This window comes from Bombus affinis, chromosome 17 (genome assembly GCF_024516045.1).
Source record: "Bombus affinis isolate iyBomAffi1 chromosome 17, iyBomAffi1.2, whole genome shotgun sequence".
Lineage (NCBI taxonomy): Eukaryota > Metazoa > Arthropoda > Insecta > Hymenoptera > Apidae > Bombus > Bombus affinis.
The window spans coordinates 5,514,904-5,534,396 of NC_066360.1; the positions used below are offsets into that span (position 1 = coordinate 5,514,904).

Sequence of the window (19,493 nt, forward strand, 5' to 3'; positions counted from 1 at the left end):
GAAGGTGTAGGATCATCTACCAAAGTCATAAGATATAATTCTTGCATACCCTGAACAACCGATAAGCTATAACTAAACTGCGCAATATTTAATATTTTTTCTTTAATGCAATATAATTGCAATACTTTCTTACTCTTCTCATTTCCTATACTCTGTTGCTTTCGATGACATATCTTTCGTTTACCTTTTTATAACTTGAATCGAAGACAATTAAAATTAAGAATTATCGATACCTAATGAATTATACAAAAACATGTTACGAAAATCAACGTAATCACATGGAATATGTATGTGCAATAACGACAACGATGGAAATTCAGGACGTCGAAAAACTGGCAATGCAATTGGGTTTCACTTTTGGAGGCAGAAATTTCCATAATGTGTCACTGGGTCAAGGTCAAGAACCCATAGCGGAAGAAGCCATAGAACTTTCCGCGAACGAAGGCCACTGGGTAATTTTGCAAAATGTCCATTTAGTGAGGAAATGGTTGCCTACATTGGAAAAAAAGATGGAACAGTGCTCGGAGAATCCACATGATGATTATCGTTTGTTCATTAGTGCGGAACCCAGTCCTGATCCTCATGAATCAATAATACCTCAGGTAATAAACAATTGTACAATTTGAAAAAGCAAAAGAAAATATGCACTTTTAATTAAGTTAACATGTGCTAATTATATTCTTTAACCCTCCGTCGGTAATATGGTTTTTCACTAACGCGGTAGGCATTACAGGTCTTTCGTTAACTGGCCTAATTTCTTATTGTCCTTTTGCTTTAAAAAATCTGAGAAAATTCTGAGGTCCCTATTATAGTCCCTAATTTACTATACACGTGATACTTTAGCCAATAATATAGATAGATAATTACTAAATGTAAGGTTCGTTAAATTGTACATAGGGTATACTAGAATCAGCCATAAAGATCACGAACGAACCACCATCTGGAATTCAAGCGAATATTCACAAAGCGTTGGATAACTTTACCCAGGAAACTTTGGAGTCCTGCAGCAAGGAAACCGAATTCAAAGCAATATTATTTGCACTTTGTTATTACCACGCTGTACTTGCAGAACGTAGAAAATTTGGGGCGCAAGGGTGGAATAGGGTAAGTGACTTTAAATCTTAATGGATCATATGATGTTAAATTAAAAATTATGGATCGAAGATTTGTAACTGTTGCAACAATGAGAGAAAGCAGAAAACAATATTTACGTTATCTTGTGTAATGTAATAACTTCAAATTAATACTCTTTAACAGATTTTTTATTAATTATAAGACATATTTGGAATATATCTCGCAAATGTGATATATTATGTTGTCCCATAAGTTCGTTCCGTTTTTTGAGTGGTTATATATGTTAAGATTGTTTAGATACCTTTCAGTTTCATGAAAAAATGTAATCCCCCTCTCGTTGTACAACTTCTTCCCATTTTTCAAGTGCATTGGTCCCTTATCGCCGTATGTTTATAAATCGACACATGAAATATATACACAAAAGTCGGCACGAACTTATGGGATGACCTAATAGTTTAAAACATACTATAACTGTCTTCCTTGTAACCTGCAATCAAATTAGGAAAAACTACTAATAAGATAAAGCATTACTTTTTATTAGTGATGATATTAGCAAAGTTCGTACATTATATTCTTTAATAATTGCTTTTTTTTAGTCAATATATGTTTTAATAATAAATTATTAAATAATTTAGAACGTACCCAAGCACAAATAGCAATTAAACAAATTTCTCTGTTACTATGTTATTAATCGTCGTTAAAAAATTACATTTACATACATACATATACAATTTATGTATGTATAGTGTACATGTATTGTATACATATGTATGTATATTATATATGTCGAAGATAAAAGAACACCGGAACCTTCCCTTTGGAACTTTGGGAAGATCCCGCAATACTGTATCCCCACTACGCACGCGTTCGTTAGACTTTCGCGACCGCGGTCACGCACGCCTTTTTTCGAGTGTTTGGCGAAAGGACCGTAGGGATATCCATGGCTCATTAAGCCTGTCGACGCTTACCCTTCGTCGTGACCTTGCTTATGTTTTGTCGGTCTCTCGTAAACAGTCTATCAACGGTGGTATACCATGTACCGATGAAACCGTTGGAAAGTTTTTTGCTGTCGAATGCCGCTATATATCACTTTGGATAATTATTATAACATAAGCGATTTTTCAAGGTAATAATACAATTTCAATTTAATTTTTATTTGAAAAGTAAATCTTTCACTTTATAGAAGTTTATAAACTCTAATAAAAAGATTAATGATTTTCGCACACACTTATGTTTCTTTAAATATTCTATTTCTTTGACCATCAAATACAAATAAAAAAATCACTTATTTCAGCCAACGCTCATACCGCGCTGAGTGCACTCGTTCTCGTCAGATTAGCCAAAATCACACCCGCCCACCAATCACAGCAGAAAATAAACCAGATAAAAGTTAATCATTTGAAAATCATATCAATAAACGCCAACTCACTAATCTCAAACCAAAAAAGATACAGCTTGCTAACACTAATTAAGAAAGAAACCCCCGACATAGTACTCATCTCAGAAACCAAACTGAACTATAGACATAAGGTGCAATACAAAAACTACACTATAATAAGACACGACAGACCAAACGCTACCCAAGGAGGAGGAACGGCAATCCTCACAAAAAACCCCCTGAAGTTCAAAACAATACAAAACGACAAAATAACAAACTTCAAAATCCTAGAGACGACGATCATAAAAATAAAAATAAACAATAAAGAAAACTTATTTATCTCCGCAGCCTACGCAGCCTACGGAAACCAGAAACAATTTAACGACGAATTCGACAATCTCTTCCAACTTTTACAGCTCGACAAACAGGAAAACTACTACATAATAGCCGGTGACCTTAACGCCAAACATACCAGCTGGAAAAACGAAATAAACAACACGAGAGGAAACTCCGTCAGAACCTGGCTAGACAATAAAAGCATTTTCTACAAAACAAACCTCTATGGCTCCGAGCTACCCTCTTACCCAAAAGGACGCTCCTACCTAGACATATGCCTAGCAGACGCCCGAATAAAATTCCAAAACTTACGACCAAATAACACTCTCAAAACCATAGACTACGACAGCGACCATAACGCCATAGTATTTCAGATAAGCAAAAACACATCCGACGACCTAACACTCGAAACGCAGACCGAAACACCCAGGTACAACTACAAAAAGACAGACTGGAAGAAGTTCCAAAACCTGCTCGAAAAGAACTGCGACCTAAAAATCTACAACAATGTCAACCTAACAGACAGACAAATCGACTCGTTCATAGACGAAATAGAAAAACATATACAAATCGCCCTACAAGAATCCGTACCGACATTTAAAAAAAAAGACTCCTGCGAGCCATATATAAACTATAAAATAAAAAATCTACAACGAGACAAAAGCTACATACTATCGAAATTAAACAACCTAAGACTCAACTACTCTTACAACAAAAGAGAAGACATAGAATTCCTAAAATACCTGCTACACGAAATAAAATCACAACTAAAACAAGAATTCGCAAACTCTATAAATCAATACTGGACAAATAAAATAAAAAATATCTCCAAAAAAGACTCTGCTAACATGTTCCCGCAGATAAATCAAATTTTCAGACCAAAGGAACAAAACTCCATCCCGCCCCTCAAACTGCCTCCAGAAAAAGCCTCCCTCATCCAAGAAGCAGGCATCGAGATACAAAACACCAACAAAGACACAGAGGGCAACTTCATAATATCAAAAACAACGGAAAAACTAGACATTATCGGTACCCACTTCGTCAAAACTCACACACAAAACGAACACATGGGCCGAGAACAACTAAACAGAATTATCATCGCCGAAACAAACATACTAAAAAATAAAATAAAACAAGACATAGCGCTAAACAAAACAGTCTGCACATTCTCAAACGAAAACACATCGGACGACCCCAAACAGCCCGACCCAGAAATAAACTACTTTACAAACTTCAACCAACTAAGTACAATCTTCTCCACGCTAAACAACAAAAAATCCGCCGGCTTCGATGGCATCCCAAACATCGCGCTCAAACGCCTACCAAACAAAATAAAATGGTACTACACAGTACTGTTTAATAATGCACTAAATAACACGTACTTCCCCAAAAAATGGAAAAAAGCCAAACTCATAGCCATTACAAAAAAAAATAAAGACGGCTCATCACCTGCAAACCTACGACCCATAAGCCTCCTCCCCAACATAAGCAAAGTATACGAAATGATCATAAACAACCCCCTAGCAGCCTTCTGCTCAAAAAATAAGATAATCCCGGAAAACCAATTCGGCTTCCGCCACAAACACTCCACAATCCACGCAATAAATAAACTTACGTCGGATATCTGCTGGGCACTTAACGCAAATCAGCGAGTAGCCGCCTGCCTAATAGACATCGAAAAAGCCTTCGACACCGTCTGGATCCCAGGACTCATTTATAAAATGACTAAAAAGAACTTCCCCGAATACCTAATCAAAATAGTATGGGACATGATAACAAACAAAACTTTCATAATGACCGACGGCTCGCACACCTCAAGCAAAGAATTCTCCATAGAGAACGGCCTGCAACAAGGAACAGTAAATTCCCCGCTACTCTTCAGCATCTACAATAACGACTTACTAAACCTCTTTAACCTCAACACATCCACACACAAACGCTCCATAGCCTTCGCGGATGACCTAATCATCTACGTAACAGGCCGCAAAACCAAAACGATAAGAACAGAACTCCAAGATCTCTTTAACAAAATCAGCGATTACTATCATACATGGAAACTAAAAATTAACGCAAGCAAATGCGAAACCATACTATTCAGACCCATGACAAGCAAAATCGGCCCAGCAGAAAGGGAACAAGTCAGGAAATTCCGCCTAAAAGAAAAAGCAAACGAAGAGAACCTCATACCACACAAAAATTGCGTAAAATACCTAGGAATAAATATAGATGAAAAACTAAACTATAAGCAACACATCGAAATCCAACTCTCCAAAGCCAGCAAAGCTTTTTGGAATACAAAAAGGCTGTTTTACTCCAGAATCCTCGATAGCAAAGTAAAAATCATGTGCTACCAATCGCTAATAAGACCCATTATAACCTACGGCTGCCCAATATGGTACAACATACCAGCGTCAATAATGGAAAAAATTCGCATATTTGAAAGAAAATGCATCAGAGCTTGCCTGAGCATTTACAGATCGGAACACAGCGGATACAGAAAATACATAAAAAACAAAAAAATATACGACTTAGCCAACATCCACCGCATCGACTGTCACATCCTAAAACTAACGAGAAATCACTTCTCGCAAGCCGCGAAGATCAAAGAAAACAGCCTAATCTTCGGCTGCTTATACCCAAACGACGCATACTTCAAAAACACTCTGTTAACAGGCTACATCCCCCCCGAAGCCTTCCTATACCTAGACGAAAGAAACTATCTCCAAGACCAAAACAACATCCCCATAATTTATCATATGCAAAGGAAAATAGGAATGAAATCTATTCAATACGAGGAAAACCTAGATGGCCGCACGGCAGACACTAGGTGGAGATACAACATGGCCCTCCCCCAAAAGGATACAGAAGACAAACACAGAAAAAACACAAAAAAATATTGGTGGATACGGAACCCATAACAAAAAACAACAAGATAAAGAGCCACAGAACAGCAACGCTCACCGAATAAAAGTGTAAATATGTAAATATGTAAATATGTAAATAGATAAACAAATATTATACTAATCCCACAGAACACCCCTCCCCACCCCCTCCCCACCCCTCCCCGCCAGTCCCAGTCCATCCCCTCCCAGCCCCTCCCTAACAGGCTAGCGAACTGTCCTGTTTTTGCGTCCAGGCTTTCAGGACATAAATTAAAATATCGTACATAAGCACAGCGCAACAGCGGCTTAATTTTATTTTATTTAACAATAACAATAATAATCTTAAAAAAAAAAAGAGAAAAGAATGTAATAATGCATGGCTACGTCGTACCGTCGCGTATCGGTACTTTTGCCTGTACCACCCTACAATTAGAATTCAGCGTTTATTCTGGAAAAAAAATCATGTAAAAAAAAAAATATGTAAAACCTGGAATTAATAAACAAAGTTAAAAAAAAAAAAAAAAAAAAAAAAAAAGCACTCGTTCTCGTCCGATCACGAAAGTTAAGCAACGCCGGGCACGGATAGTACTTGGATGGGTGACCGCCTGGGAACTCCGTGTGGTGTTGGCTTTTTTTTTTATTTTCCCAATCTATTTTATTTTTCTTAACAATCAACCTTTAAGAATCTATAATCTAAGCATCGAGAAAAAGATATGTTTTGCTATAACACGACTATTACCTCGCATTATATCAATCTCATTTTTGCACATACTTATGTTTCTTTAAATATTCTATTTTTTCACATCAAACACAAATAAGATTAATGATAAGACTCCTTTTATTATTCTTGAATTAGTACAAGTACATATCAAATACGTTTTTTAAATTATTATAACATTATATCTGTAGATGTTTGTGTGAAGAGGACGTAGGTTGTGAGGATTAATGACGAGATTACTTGTTGTTGTAACCGTTAATATATTTAAGACAATAAATTAATATACAAACGCAGACGTTAGTCGTTCGTACGAAGTATAAATCGCAAAATAAAGTCGCGGAATAAATACTGGCAAATGCTCGTCGCGTGACTTGATAGACGCTCGTTAGGTACTCGAGGATACTCAAGATGCTGTTAAATATTCGATATGTATTATATATGAACTCACTATGTACTCGTTATGTACCGTCGCTCGCGATCGCGTCTGTTTATTTATACTGGTCGGGGGAGAGTCGGAAAATTCAAATTCGTCTTCATTCGACGGTTGCATGTAGCAGCGACATTATTTTGCCCGGAGTTATTTTGCCCAACAATTCAAAATTGTTGATGTTGTATCGCTTTGCAATACATATCAAAATCAAAATATCTCTAAAATAGCCATTTCAGAGTATGAATTTTATTCTATTATTTCCTTTGCCTTTTCAGGACTACACCGATTAATGTGAAATAATAAAATAAAAAATATATAATTCCATATAAAAATGTAATATTATCATTCAGAAATCCCTCAGTTATCCATTCGTGAAAAAATTACATCAAATTATATACCCCTCGAAATTGTTGGACTTTTGTTGGAAATATTTTTCGACACCATCGATAGCTTCAATAATTTACGACGAGATGGAGCTAGAAGGCACTACAACAATTTTTACAGAAACAGTTAACAAAGAAATGAATTTACACTTTTTGCGTAGGTGAATTATACCTTGCACCAGATTTTTTGGTACCACCAAATAGTGATTATGATGCATATCATCAGTACGTCGATAACTACTTACCTGCTGAAAGTCCTGTTCTGTATGGACTTCATCCCAATGCAGAAATTGGTAAATATATATAACATTTCAAAACAACCTAATGAAACTGACATAATATCATATCATATTATTAGAGAATAACTAATGAATACAAATCAATGTTGTGAGATCGCTAATTCGAATCAAAGTTTATGTATTTGGAGTTGAAATGATTAAGAATAGTAATCGTGAATTGATGAATAATGTCACAGTAGCATTATAACTAGCTGATATACTCGGTCCTTACCCGGATGTATGTCCTTAGTAACTGATTGATGTTAATATTGTAACAAATAAGTCAAAACGAAAAGAAGATGAATAATAATTGTTTGGAGAAGTAATTACTTTGCTTGTTGTAAAACGTGAGCCTTATGCTCCCCACTTATTGCATACGGCGCTCGAACTTATTCCGAATACAGCCGAAGAATGACGATTGATCTATTCGGGCCATTTTTCACTGTCATACCAACTTCACTGTTGCCAGTGAAGCAGCAGTTTATTCGTTCTGAAATTTTAGTGCTCTCTTTCATTGCTTGACAACTTAAAATAGTAAATAGGTGCCAATTTGGTTAAACCATCTTTGGAATATTCTCTATTGAATGATTTGAGTCCAATTTAAATCGGTGCAGTAGTTTTTAAGTTATAACCGAACGAACATAAAAGTACTTTGCACTTTATATATGTATATGTATACCAGAGATAGAGATGTTGCAAAATTTGAAACCTATACTGAGGCCCTTGACTGTTAGGCTCTGTTAGGGAATATAAGTTAGAAGACGTAAGAATTCTGGATGTAATAATTGTGTAATGTAATTAATTTTTATCTGAGAAAGACACGTCTGCATTTCAGACTAAATTCTTAAGAACTAACCGTTAACAATGATTAAACTGTTCAACAATTAAATTATTAAACAAAAGAAAATAATATCGACATCTTTTATATATATTTATGTAGTATCGGAAAAAGGATAGGATTAGGATAATTTAGATTTGTAAAATTCTCCTAATACTATTTATTAAGATAAATAAAAATGACAGAGATTAATTGGACAGAGAACGATAAATGTTCAACTTGAACTAAAACACAAAAGTCTTATTCCGTTCAAATCACTCTGGCAACTCTATAACTAACAACTCGATCTCTCTACAACGCTAGCAACTCTACAACTCTCGTTTTCGGCATCTGTACTCGCACGCTCTCGCTTCTCAACTCATACTGCACGCCTCTTGCATTCGTTCTCGCTGGCGTCTCAACTAACTCTACCCTTAGCGTCTCTTTGTCTTTTCTCGTCCCATCGAACACGTGTCCCGAAACCCCGTGGCCAGGATCATGCAGGCTCTTTCCATAAAACTGTCCACTTGAAGGGACCGACGACACATCGATGTACTCGACGGTGCCACGGCTCTCGCCACTTTGTATACGGTTCGGCCGATATCTTGGGCCTTTTGCCCACGATACTACATTTATATATGTCGGGGTGGCGTTACGATTAGAGTTAGGGTTAAGGGCGTAAACGAATCCCTATTGACACTAGACGTGATCACTATGCAATAGAGGAGATATTTACTAGTGCAAACATGACCATGTTGGAATTGGACAAGTAATCGCGATAATTTGATACTCGAGAAGCTAATGACAATGATCTTAGGCTCAATAACGAATCCACGGTCAACGGGATGACGAACTCTACTCTTCTTTAGCGTCTAAGTTGTACTCAATGTTAATGCATGGGGCAATCACTACGTATCCGAGAGTTACTTGAATCGTCGTCGAGATCCTACCGGAGTGTAACTCTCCGTCTCGACGATGCCGTCGAGGAAAACTATAATGGGTGGGTCTAAGGACATGAGATCCTCGGATTCGTCAAAGAAAGCTTTCTTTCCAAAGGTGAGGGAAATTAGCGCTGTTGCTAATTGGTCGATCTCCATATCGGCGTTTTGAAAGAGATGCTGGCCGCCCTTGAGGGGAGGTTGTTGACGGGGGCATCGTTCGTGGAAGATAGGCTTCTCCTATCGTCCCGTAGTTGCAACAAGGACTGTTTGTCTAAATGAAGAACTTTGCTTGACTAAATCTTAAGATTTATTGCGGGTCCTCAAGTTAGCTAAACATACTGCGGAGGTATATTGACATCTGGAGATCATCTTACCCGAAGGATAGGATCTGCGTGTGGCGAGCCACGGAACAGAAACCTTTGAAATATTTACTGCCACGTGTCGCTACGGCTATTTCTTTAAAGGGGAGGTATAGAGTTACTCTGTGCCTTTGTTAGATAAAACGTTCATCCCTTGACCGCGGCTACGTTCGGCGACTGGTTGTCGCCTCGAGCCCAAGCTCACTATCATAAACCTCGAACAATCGGAGCGACATTTGTTTAATCTAAATTACGACATTACGGTATTCCCGAGAATTCAAGGAGAGGTTCCGGTGTTTTTCCATCTCCGACATATATAAATAAATGGTTGCTGTGTCTTTTTCCCATTTATATTGCATTATACGTATAAAGAAATTTATTTTCAATACGTTGAATAATTTTTGCTGTTATATACTACGCACGAGCACTTATTTCTCATAATAATCTAACAGGCACGAATAGAAATTTTGTACGTACATTTTTTAACGAAGTTTCGAAATAGTCCAATAAAAAAAATTCCAATTTGTCCTTAGAATTCATAAATTGATGAATTCGTAATATAATGCCAAATAGGCAATTTAGTCAATTCTCGATTTAACATAAAGGCTCTTCTTGAAATTAATACACTGAAGAATTTATTTTATACATTTATTAGGGTTTTTAACGCAAACTGTGGAAAATTTGTTTAAAACGTTATTGGGTATACTAACAAGAACTGCCAGCGATACAACAAGCGGAGATATTTCAAAAGAAGACAAAATAAAAGGACAAATAGAAGACTTATTGGACAAACTACCAGAAGAATTCAATATGCTAGAACTTTACAGCAAGGTACTCACTGCCTCTCTCTACTACTAACTTTAATGAATTACTTAATAAATCTAAATTTAAAATAAATAGAAATTAGGAATTAAGAAACCGGAAATCTTTAAAAGAACGTTCAGACAATAAATATTTATTATCAATATTATTGTCAATATTTAAGGTTCTCATTATTTTATTGACAATGTATAGAATATTTAACTTTGGAAAACTAAGGCCAAACAGCGATTGTAGGGGACATATGTGTAGATTCATACAGAAAAATTCTTCAGTACTGATATTTACAACATTTTAAGCTCATCAAAATCGTTGCATCATTTAAACAATTAACTGCGTTAATTACATGACATTGCTTGATTTTAATTACGCATCCCGTAAGGGATTTTGAAAACTAAATTCCGCAGTTAACTGGTTAACATCGAAGATAAACCGAGAGACGAAATTGGGTATAGAATGTCGAATCTCGGAACAATTTCCGTCTCTAATAAAATCTTTGTTAAATTTCTTAGGTGGAAGATCGTACACCATTTGTCACAGTTGCTTTACAAGAATGCGAACTCATGAATCTACTGTGTGAAGAACTTAGAAGGTCCCTGCAAGAATTAGAGTTAGGCTTAAAAGTAATGACAAATATTTATGCATTTTTATATTTTTACATTTTACGCAATCGCACACATGATCCCTCGCATGCACGACATATACAGAAGGCTATATGTAACTAGGGTAAACTACAGTTCAGAAACAATATAAGATAGCAAACCAACACTTTGCCCGGATTTATGGGCAAGAGTTATCCCCCACTAATTTCTAGAATTGTTTGCTCGTAATAAGAAATATACTAAGAAATAATTTTATCTATTCTGTCTTGCACTGTCTGTTTCTAACCTCTATTAGAGAGGAAATTTCTCTCTGCCCCTACCTTTGGTGCACGCATTGTATAGACCTGTAGAGTAAGCGCGAATTTTAATAATTTAATATTTATATATTTTATTATAATTTGATAATTTAATATAATAATTAAGATAATTTGGCCCAATTCGATATTTGAATCTTTTTCCATAATTAAGAAGGTTACTGATAACAAAAGTTTAGGTTATTAGAAACTCATTAGTTCATATTTCCGTTCCATATACTTACCTATTAATTAAAATAATTAAATTAAAACTCTACTGATATTTGAGCACCGTTACAGACTTATGAAGTCACGCATTCTTTAGGTACACTCGGTACGTGGTCGGAAACGTTCGGCCTTACTAATTTTTAATTACCTGTAACTGTTTTACTATTAATCATTGTAGAAAAAAATACGCGCCACAAATATTTCTTCCCTAAATTAATTTACATAATTACTGAATAGTATGCAAATTCTTGGGAAGTCACCTTTCCGGTTATCTTCCATTCCTACTTCTGGCCTCGATCGTAATATATACTGTATACTCAATACTGTTTGTTTATTACCTTTAGTTATACTGTTTATTATGATATATATAAGAATGCTGCATATTTATATTATTACGTTTTGTGTCTTTCCTATATGTATAAATATTGTTTATCGTATAGGAGTAATAAAAGATAGATCTCTGTATTTAAAAATTGTAATGTCACGTTCAAGATCAGGTTTCAAGGTCACCGCAATGTCAAACACAATAGCGTATAATACGTTCTCCTTTATGTGGTGCAATTTTTTCTGAAACATCTCGTGGCATTCACGATAAACCGGACACACTGTATATATGTTTACCAGTCAAAAAATTGTAATTACTGCGTGTTTTACAAAACACGAGAATTAAAAAAAAACTACAATTCTGTTATCTTAGAAAACTCTCTCGTTAAAAATTTATGAAAATAAATTACTATTAATAACTATAACGTTAATTTCAAATTAATAACGATATTAGCAAAATACTTAATACAGATACAACTGAGAAAGTGGTTTCAAACTTTTAGCTAGCAATGTATGTGCATTTCATTTAGAAAGAACAAACGGGAACATTCGATAATTGCACAAAAGGATCCCATGCATAATTGCACAGTCGTCGTTCCCCCTGCGGGACGCCTGACGTACTGGAAATCGAATATCACTGAGACAATGTACCAAAATACTAAATCAAAAGTAAAACTGTTTTATCTTTTACTCTTTCTAAATCATCCTTTTACTAACGTATTTGTGAGATCTTTCTGATAAAGATGAAACCAAACAAATAATTTGGATTATATTTACTTATTAACATGTATTTAATTATTATTTATAAAGTAAGCAAATATGTATATTAGTAAGTTTCATTGGTCACACATCAAAAATAGAAAATTTAGATCTTTGAGTTAAAGGTTTAAGCTTGGAATCAGGTTGAGGTTAGGTTTGATGTTTGCCGAATGTGTCACGACCGGCATACTTCAAATCCGATGGGACGATGATGGAGATAAAGATGTGGCAGCCTTGCCGACAATGTATATCGCCGAAGTGCCTAATGAGTCATCGATATCCCAACAGTCCTTCCACCGAATGTTCTAGAAGCGTGGCAATGGTCATGTACGCCTACAGGTTAATGGGGATATTGAGGGTTTTTTTTTTTTTTTTTTTTTTTTATTTATTAGAATATTTACAATCAATTCTCGTTGAGAATTTTCAGTAACTTAGTTTGGCGTGATACGATGACATGGATTATAATAGTTTTATATTGTTGGTTCTAGTAGAAACTAAGGATTTAATCTAGAGGGTATTTTCTTTTTAGTCTGCGGATCTGGTCCGTCGTGTCCAGTAGTTGGGTGACTAGTGGGTTGTGGTGGTTGTTGACTCTTGTGTTATATCTGCTTCTGAACTTGTGTATTTCATCTTTGACTGTAGGTATCTTGAGGTCACGGTGGATTGTTTCGTTGGTAACATACCAGGGTGCATTTAATAGGGATCTTAGCGTTTTCGATTGGAAGCGTTGGAGTATTTCAATGTTGGAGTTACTTGCTGTTCCCCATAGTTGGATTCCGTAGGTCCAGACAGGTTTTATTACGGCCTTGTAGAGGGTTATTTTGTTCTGTATGTTTAGTTTGGAGCGTCGGCCCGTGAGCCAATAGAATTTTCTTAGTTTTTCCTTTAGTTGCTTTGTTTTTTCTGAGATATGTTTTTTCCAAGTTAGTCTCCTGTCCACGGTCATGCCCAGTTATCTTACGGAGTCCTTACTTGGGATTATTGCGTTGTTAATGGTGACCTGGGGGCAGGTTTGTTTTCGGAGCGTGAAGGTTACATGGGAGGATTTTTTTTCGTTTATTTTAAAACCCCATTTTTGGAACCACTTTTCCATGGAGTCGAGACTTCGCTAGAGAGTGGATGAGGCTATTGCCGGGTCTGCGTGGGTAGCTAATAGCGCTGTGTCGTCGGCAAATGTTGCTATGGTTATTCCTGTTGATATTGGTAAGTCGACAGTGTAGATGGAGAACAGTAGGGGTCCGAGGACACTACCTTGTGGTATGCCAGATTCTATTGGGAATGTTGCGGAAGTGGCGCCTAGACATTTAACTATGAATTGTCTGTTGGTTAGGTAGGATTTTAAGATGGAGTAGTATGGGTGGGGTAGGATTTTTTTAAGCTTGTAGAGTAGCCCTTCATGCCATACTTTATCGAATGCCTGTTGGATGTCTAGGAATACGGCTGAGCAGTATTTTTTCTTTTCAAGGGTTTGGCTGATCATGTGGGTTATGCGGTGGATTTGCTCTACTGTTGAGTGTTGTTTTCGGAAGCCGAATTGGTGATCTGGGAGAGTTTTCAATTCTTCTAGGAGTGGAAGGAGACGATTCGTGAGCATCCCCTCGAATAGTTTAGACAGGGTAGGTAAGAGACTGATGGGGCGATAGGAGCTGGTTTCATATATTGGTTTACCGGGTTTGGGGATGAGGGTGATTAGTGAGATTTTCCACGCCTTAGGAAAGTGTTCAAGGCGGAGGATGGCGTTAAAGATTGATGCGATGAGTGCAATCCCTTTTATGGGAAGTTCCTTGATTGCTTTATTTCCTATTAGGTCGTGACCTGCTGCTTTCTTGGGGTTTAGGCGACTGATTGCTTCTATGATCTCTGCAGAAGTGAAGGGTTCAATAGGAGAGGACATTTGGAAGGGAGTGTACAGGTATTCTGTAACGTCCGTAGCAGTTATGGAGGAACGGGCTTTGAATACTTCAGACAAGTGTTTGGCAAATAGGTTGGTTTCTTCTATAGGGCTACGCGCCCTTCCACCTTGCGGGCGGCGGATTGGAGGTATTATTTGTGAGGGGCGCGTGAGTTTCCTGGAGGCCTTCCATAGTGAGTAGCTGGAGTCGGCTGTGGGGGACAAGCTGGCGAGATATTTGTGAAAACAGTCATTATTGTAGTTTTTTATGGTTTTGGATATTTTTCTAGTTGCGTTGTTTAGTTTGCGTTTGTCCTCCGATGTTCTATGGGTCTGCCATACTCTTCTTAGTCTACGTTTTTCTGCTATTTTTTTTTAAATGTACTGGGGATATTCGTGTTTGCTGATGGACGTTATTGCCGGTGTGGAGAAGCGGATAGCGTTTATTATGCTCGCATTTAGGTATTCCGTGGCTGCTTCGATTTCATCATTGGTTTTTAGTGAGGTTGAGGCTGAAGTTGTGTGGGTAAAGACTTCTCTAAAGAGCTGCCAGTTGGTGTGTTGGTTATGAATGGAGCCATTAGGTGTATTCTCGATGATAGTTGGACTGACTGTTGCTATCGCGGGAGAATGATCAGAGGAGAGATCAGCCGAGGAATTGATTTGGACGTGTCTTGACGAGATATTTTTAGTTATGAGGAAATCAAGGAGATCGGGTATTTTGTTTGTGTCGGTGGGCCAGTGTGTGGGTTCGTATGTGGTAAGGTAGTTGAGGTTGTTGGTTATTATGCTGTTGAGGAGGTTTTTGCCTCTTACTGTAACCAGTCTGCTGCCCCATTGGGTGTGTTTGGCGTTGTAGTCTCCTCCGGCTATGAATGTATTGCCCAGGGTGTCCAGGAAGTTGTCGAAGTCTTCTTTGGCGATGGAGTGTCTGGGAGGGCAGTATACAGCTGAAGTGGTGATTGTACCATGACAGTCTTCTATTGCTACGTTTGTTGCTTGGAGGTAGTCCTTCTGGAATGGTTGAAGTTCGTAGTGCTTGATGTTTGACTTGATTATGATTCCGGTGCCGCCGTGAGCCTTTCCGCTGGGGTGTTGGGTGTGGTAGAAGTTGTAGCCGTGTATTTTGAGGTAGTTTTTGTCGGTGAAGTGGGTTTCGGATATGAGCATCACATCGATTTGCTGTTGTTTTAAGAATAGTTCTAGTTCGGCTTTCTGCTGAGCTAGACCGTTGGCGTTCCACAGAGCTATTCGCATTGGTTTTATTTTGCTTCTGTGCTTATGAATTTGTCCATGAAGCGTGTGAGTAGTGACAGCAAGTTGTTAATTTGCTCAGTTTGTTTCTCGATAAGTTTTTCGAGTCTGGTAAAGTTGTCTGTGCTTTGTGGGGTGGGAATTCTATTTTCTGTGTGTACACTGTGTGTTTTCGAGTTGTATACGTTTCCTTGCGTTGCCTGCGCATAGGATACTGTTGGTGTGGTGAGTTTTTGGGGTTTAGGTTCTTGTATGTTTATGTCCTTGGGTCTCAGTTTTGGATACTTTATATTATGTAGCGATTTGTAGGCTGAGCATCCTTTGTAGTTCGCAGGATGCTCTCCTTGACAGTGGATACACTTGGCGGGGGTTTCCGGGGATTTAGTGCATTGGTCAGTGGGGTGATTACCTGCACATTTTACGCACCGGAAGTTGTGATTGCAGTATTTCTGCGTGTGGCCGTACCTTTGGCACCTCTTGCATTGTATTATTTCTTTCTTTACAAGAGGTGGCTCGAACTTAACTATGGAGTTCATCAGCCGATTGATATTGTAGATTTCTTTATTGTTTGTTTTTTGTTTTAGGTCTATAAAAAATAAGGATAGTGGGTTTTTTTGTGATTCTATGCCTAATGTTACTGATGTTAGTTACTTCGTGGCCGTGATTTGACAGTTCGCATTTTAGTTCGTCTAGATCGACTGAGTGATGGATATTGCGTAGCACCACTCGAAATGGTCTTTCTTGTTTGAGCTGGTATGTGTGGAATTTGGCGTTTAACGTTTTTAATAGCTTGGTTAGCTTTCTATAGGCGTCTGGGTGGGACGGCAGTATTTTCACGTGGTTGTTGTTAGTCTTTAACTTGTAGTCTTCTTTGCTGATGTCTTTTTCGATAGTTTTAATCATTGACTGTATGTCGATTACGTCGTTAATGAATATCGGTGGGGGAGGGGGAATTCTTTGAGTATGGAGATTATTTACCTTTTCGGTTGTAATCATGGAGTCTTCCGTGGACTCCAGTATTGAGAATCTATTGTAGGTGGTCACTTGGCTGGCTGATGGTTTAGTTTGACTCTTGTTTACATTTGTCTTGGTTGGTTCGAGCTTTCGTTTTTTCGTGTGATGGTCATTTACCAGGATAGTTGTGTTGCCCTCTTGTCACGGGGGAGGAAACATGGCGATGTTGTAATTTTGCTCCGGGGAGCCTGTTGGAAATGATAGAGCCATCATCGAGCTAGTTAATTCAGTGTGAAAGAACTAGTCGAGAGGCTGTTAACCCCTGGCTAGGTTAGTTGGATTCGCTTTCGACAGCTGGGCGTCACGTGGAGTTTTGTGAACTTCACAGGGCACTGGACACACGTCTGCACGTCTCGGCACTCAGCAGCAACTGGATGGTCACGTGCTGCTTTGTGGACTTTGCCGGGCACTGGACACACGTCTGCACGCCTCGGCACTCACGAACGAACTGATATTGAGGGGTGACAAACAAAAAAGAAACAGATCCTACTGAAAGTCAAATTGTAAGAGCTTCAATCTTGGAAAGTCACGGTTGGAGCTCAGAAACAAATCGCAGTCAGTGTAAATTCAGAGTACAAGAAATAAATAAATTCTCTTGTTTTTTTGTTACATTTTATTTTTCTTTTCATTTGAGCTACCCCCTTTTTTATTTTACATGATAAATGCTTCGACTCTTGTCGCTTTTTTTTATTTAACTCTTATCTAACTTATCCTCTTCTACGTTGGGCATATCGAAGATCTCAGTTTTTAGAACAGTCTCTACCTCCATATAACTGCAACACTTGAGTTCCAACTTTTGTGCAAATACCGAATGTTTCTTATATGTGTTTCTGGAACCTAATTTCCAAATTGTATGTTATATAAAATACTTTTAAATATATCATAAAGAAAGAAATCATTGTAGAATTATACCATACGATGAATGCAATGACAAAGCGACATTCTCCTATGCGACTCAAATTACTGCTACAACTCTTGGAACATATTGCCGTACTTTTTCCATCATCATTAAATCAATTAGAACATGATCAACTTAAAACTATTGAAATGTAACATTAAATTCGAAATTGTTTATATTGAATGTAACTGCTTCTAGAAAACAATTATAACTTCTCAAATTTATTGATGAAGGAAGTTACATAATCTTTTGAATTTTCAAACTTTAAATGCTGCTTTGTAACATAACGCCAGACAATTAATCAATGATGTTTTTTTGATAGGGAGAATTAACTATTAATGCTGAGATGGAAGATCTACAAAATTATATAATGATGGATGCTGTTCCGCCGTCTTGGACAAAAAGAGCTTACCCTTCAGAATTAGGATTAAACAGTTGGTTCACGGATATGTTGTATCGAATAAATGAATTATCTAATTGGACTGCTGATTTTAACGTAAACATTTACTTATTTTTTACTATTATTGTAACTTTTATTATTGTATAAAACAATGCCCTATTAATATCGAAATGTCTCAGTTTGTGAAATTGATAATTGAATCCGTGGCAAATTTTGATGCCTGGAATTCATTTCAAACTGGTAAAATAAACATAGCAAAATTGAATGAGCGACAGAATAAAGCTTCGTTCAACGCACACGATTGTTGCTACCCATAAAAAGCGAAATTTTAATAACTCGTATCCCTTTCCAGTAGAAAAAAGCTGTAAAGACTGCTTAAATCTATTCAACTAAAATAAGTTTAGATGTGAACTGATATGAATCAAAGTGTTTTCATCTTCAGATAATTAATCTATAGATAATTTGTAGTAAATAGAATATGAATCTGCCTGAACTGAATCCAAAATAGTTGGATTGAGTTTGTGTAAATTCATATTAATTGAGGACATCGCCCCAGTCTATTACAATACCTTTCATTAAGAAAAAATAGAAATCATAAAATTTAACATTTCCAAGCAGCTTTATTCGCATACTCGCCTTTAATATCCTGTATTTTATGCTCTTTAGCTGAACTTGGGAAACAATCTTTTGCTTGGACTATATTCGAACCCTCGAGAAGATGGCAAACCAGATATTAACGAATCTTCTTTCAGACGATATTAACGGGTCATTCATATTGTTTACGTGTTCCAAACGCAGAATTTTCCTTTTTTGCCAATTAACATTAGAATCTAAAAAATCTTACAGCATTATTATTCCACTTTATTGCAATCTTATTCTCCTCATCAATTAATCTATTCTAATAACATAACGCATCATTATGCAGTTACCATCGTCGGTATGGCTAGGTGGTTTTTTCAATCCTCAATCATTTCTAACTGCAATTATGCAACAAACCGCACGCAAAAATGAATGGCCATTGGACAAAATGTGTTTATATTGCGAAGTACTGAGAAAAACCAAAGAAGAAATCACGTAATTATTAAAAACATTACTCCGTCATTCCTTCAAACATATTCTTTATTTTTATTTTTCCTTACCGTATGATGTTAATATTAAGCATACTATACTTATCGCACATATACAATGGCGAAAAAAAGTATTTGTACATACACATCCTTATTTTTCAATGAACCTTTTTTTGGCGGAATCTACGATTTATTTTCGCAGCATCAATTTTTTGTAGTCGTATGAAAGTACTATTATATATATTATTACATTATATTATACAGTATATAATACCATTAAATGACACAAAGATCACTGCAGATTAGCGGGGAGAATGAGGCACAGGCTTAGAGCATTGGTTCCTTTAT

General features: G+C 36.9%; 1 protein-coding gene across 1 annotated transcript; it reads left to right on the forward strand.

The window, feature by feature from the left end:
- The first annotated feature begins 308 nt into the window (after positions 1-308).
- On the forward strand, positions 309-19,201 carry LOC126926385 (dynein axonemal heavy chain 9-like). The gene is made up of 7 exons (XM_050742708.1): positions 309-602; positions 898-1,104; positions 7,347-7,494; positions 10,252-10,427; positions 10,928-11,038; positions 18,001-18,174; positions 19,004-19,201. Exons 1-7 carry the CDS (start codon positions 309-311, stop codon positions 19,154-19,156), a joined length of 1,263 nt encoding a protein of 420 aa, XP_050598665.1. The 3' UTR covers positions 19,157-19,201.
- The last annotated feature ends 292 nt before the right edge of the window (positions 19,202-19,493 follow it).

What these genes read in the sequence shown, in the direction of transcription:
- LOC126926385 (XM_050742708.1), top strand. Translation starts at nt 309, where the DNA reads ATGGAAATTCAGGACGTCGAAAAACTGGCAATGCAATTGGGTTTCACT. An exon ending in GGGCGCAAGGGTGGAATAGG is followed by an intron (nt 1,105 to 7,346) that starts GTAAGTGACTTT and finishes AAGAAATGAATT; the next exon opens with TACACTTTTTGCGTAGGTGA. An exon ending in ATTGGACTGCTGATTTTAAC is followed by an intron (nt 18,175 to 19,003) that starts GTAAACATTTAC and finishes ATCATTATGCAG; the next exon opens with TTACCATCGTCGGTATGGCT.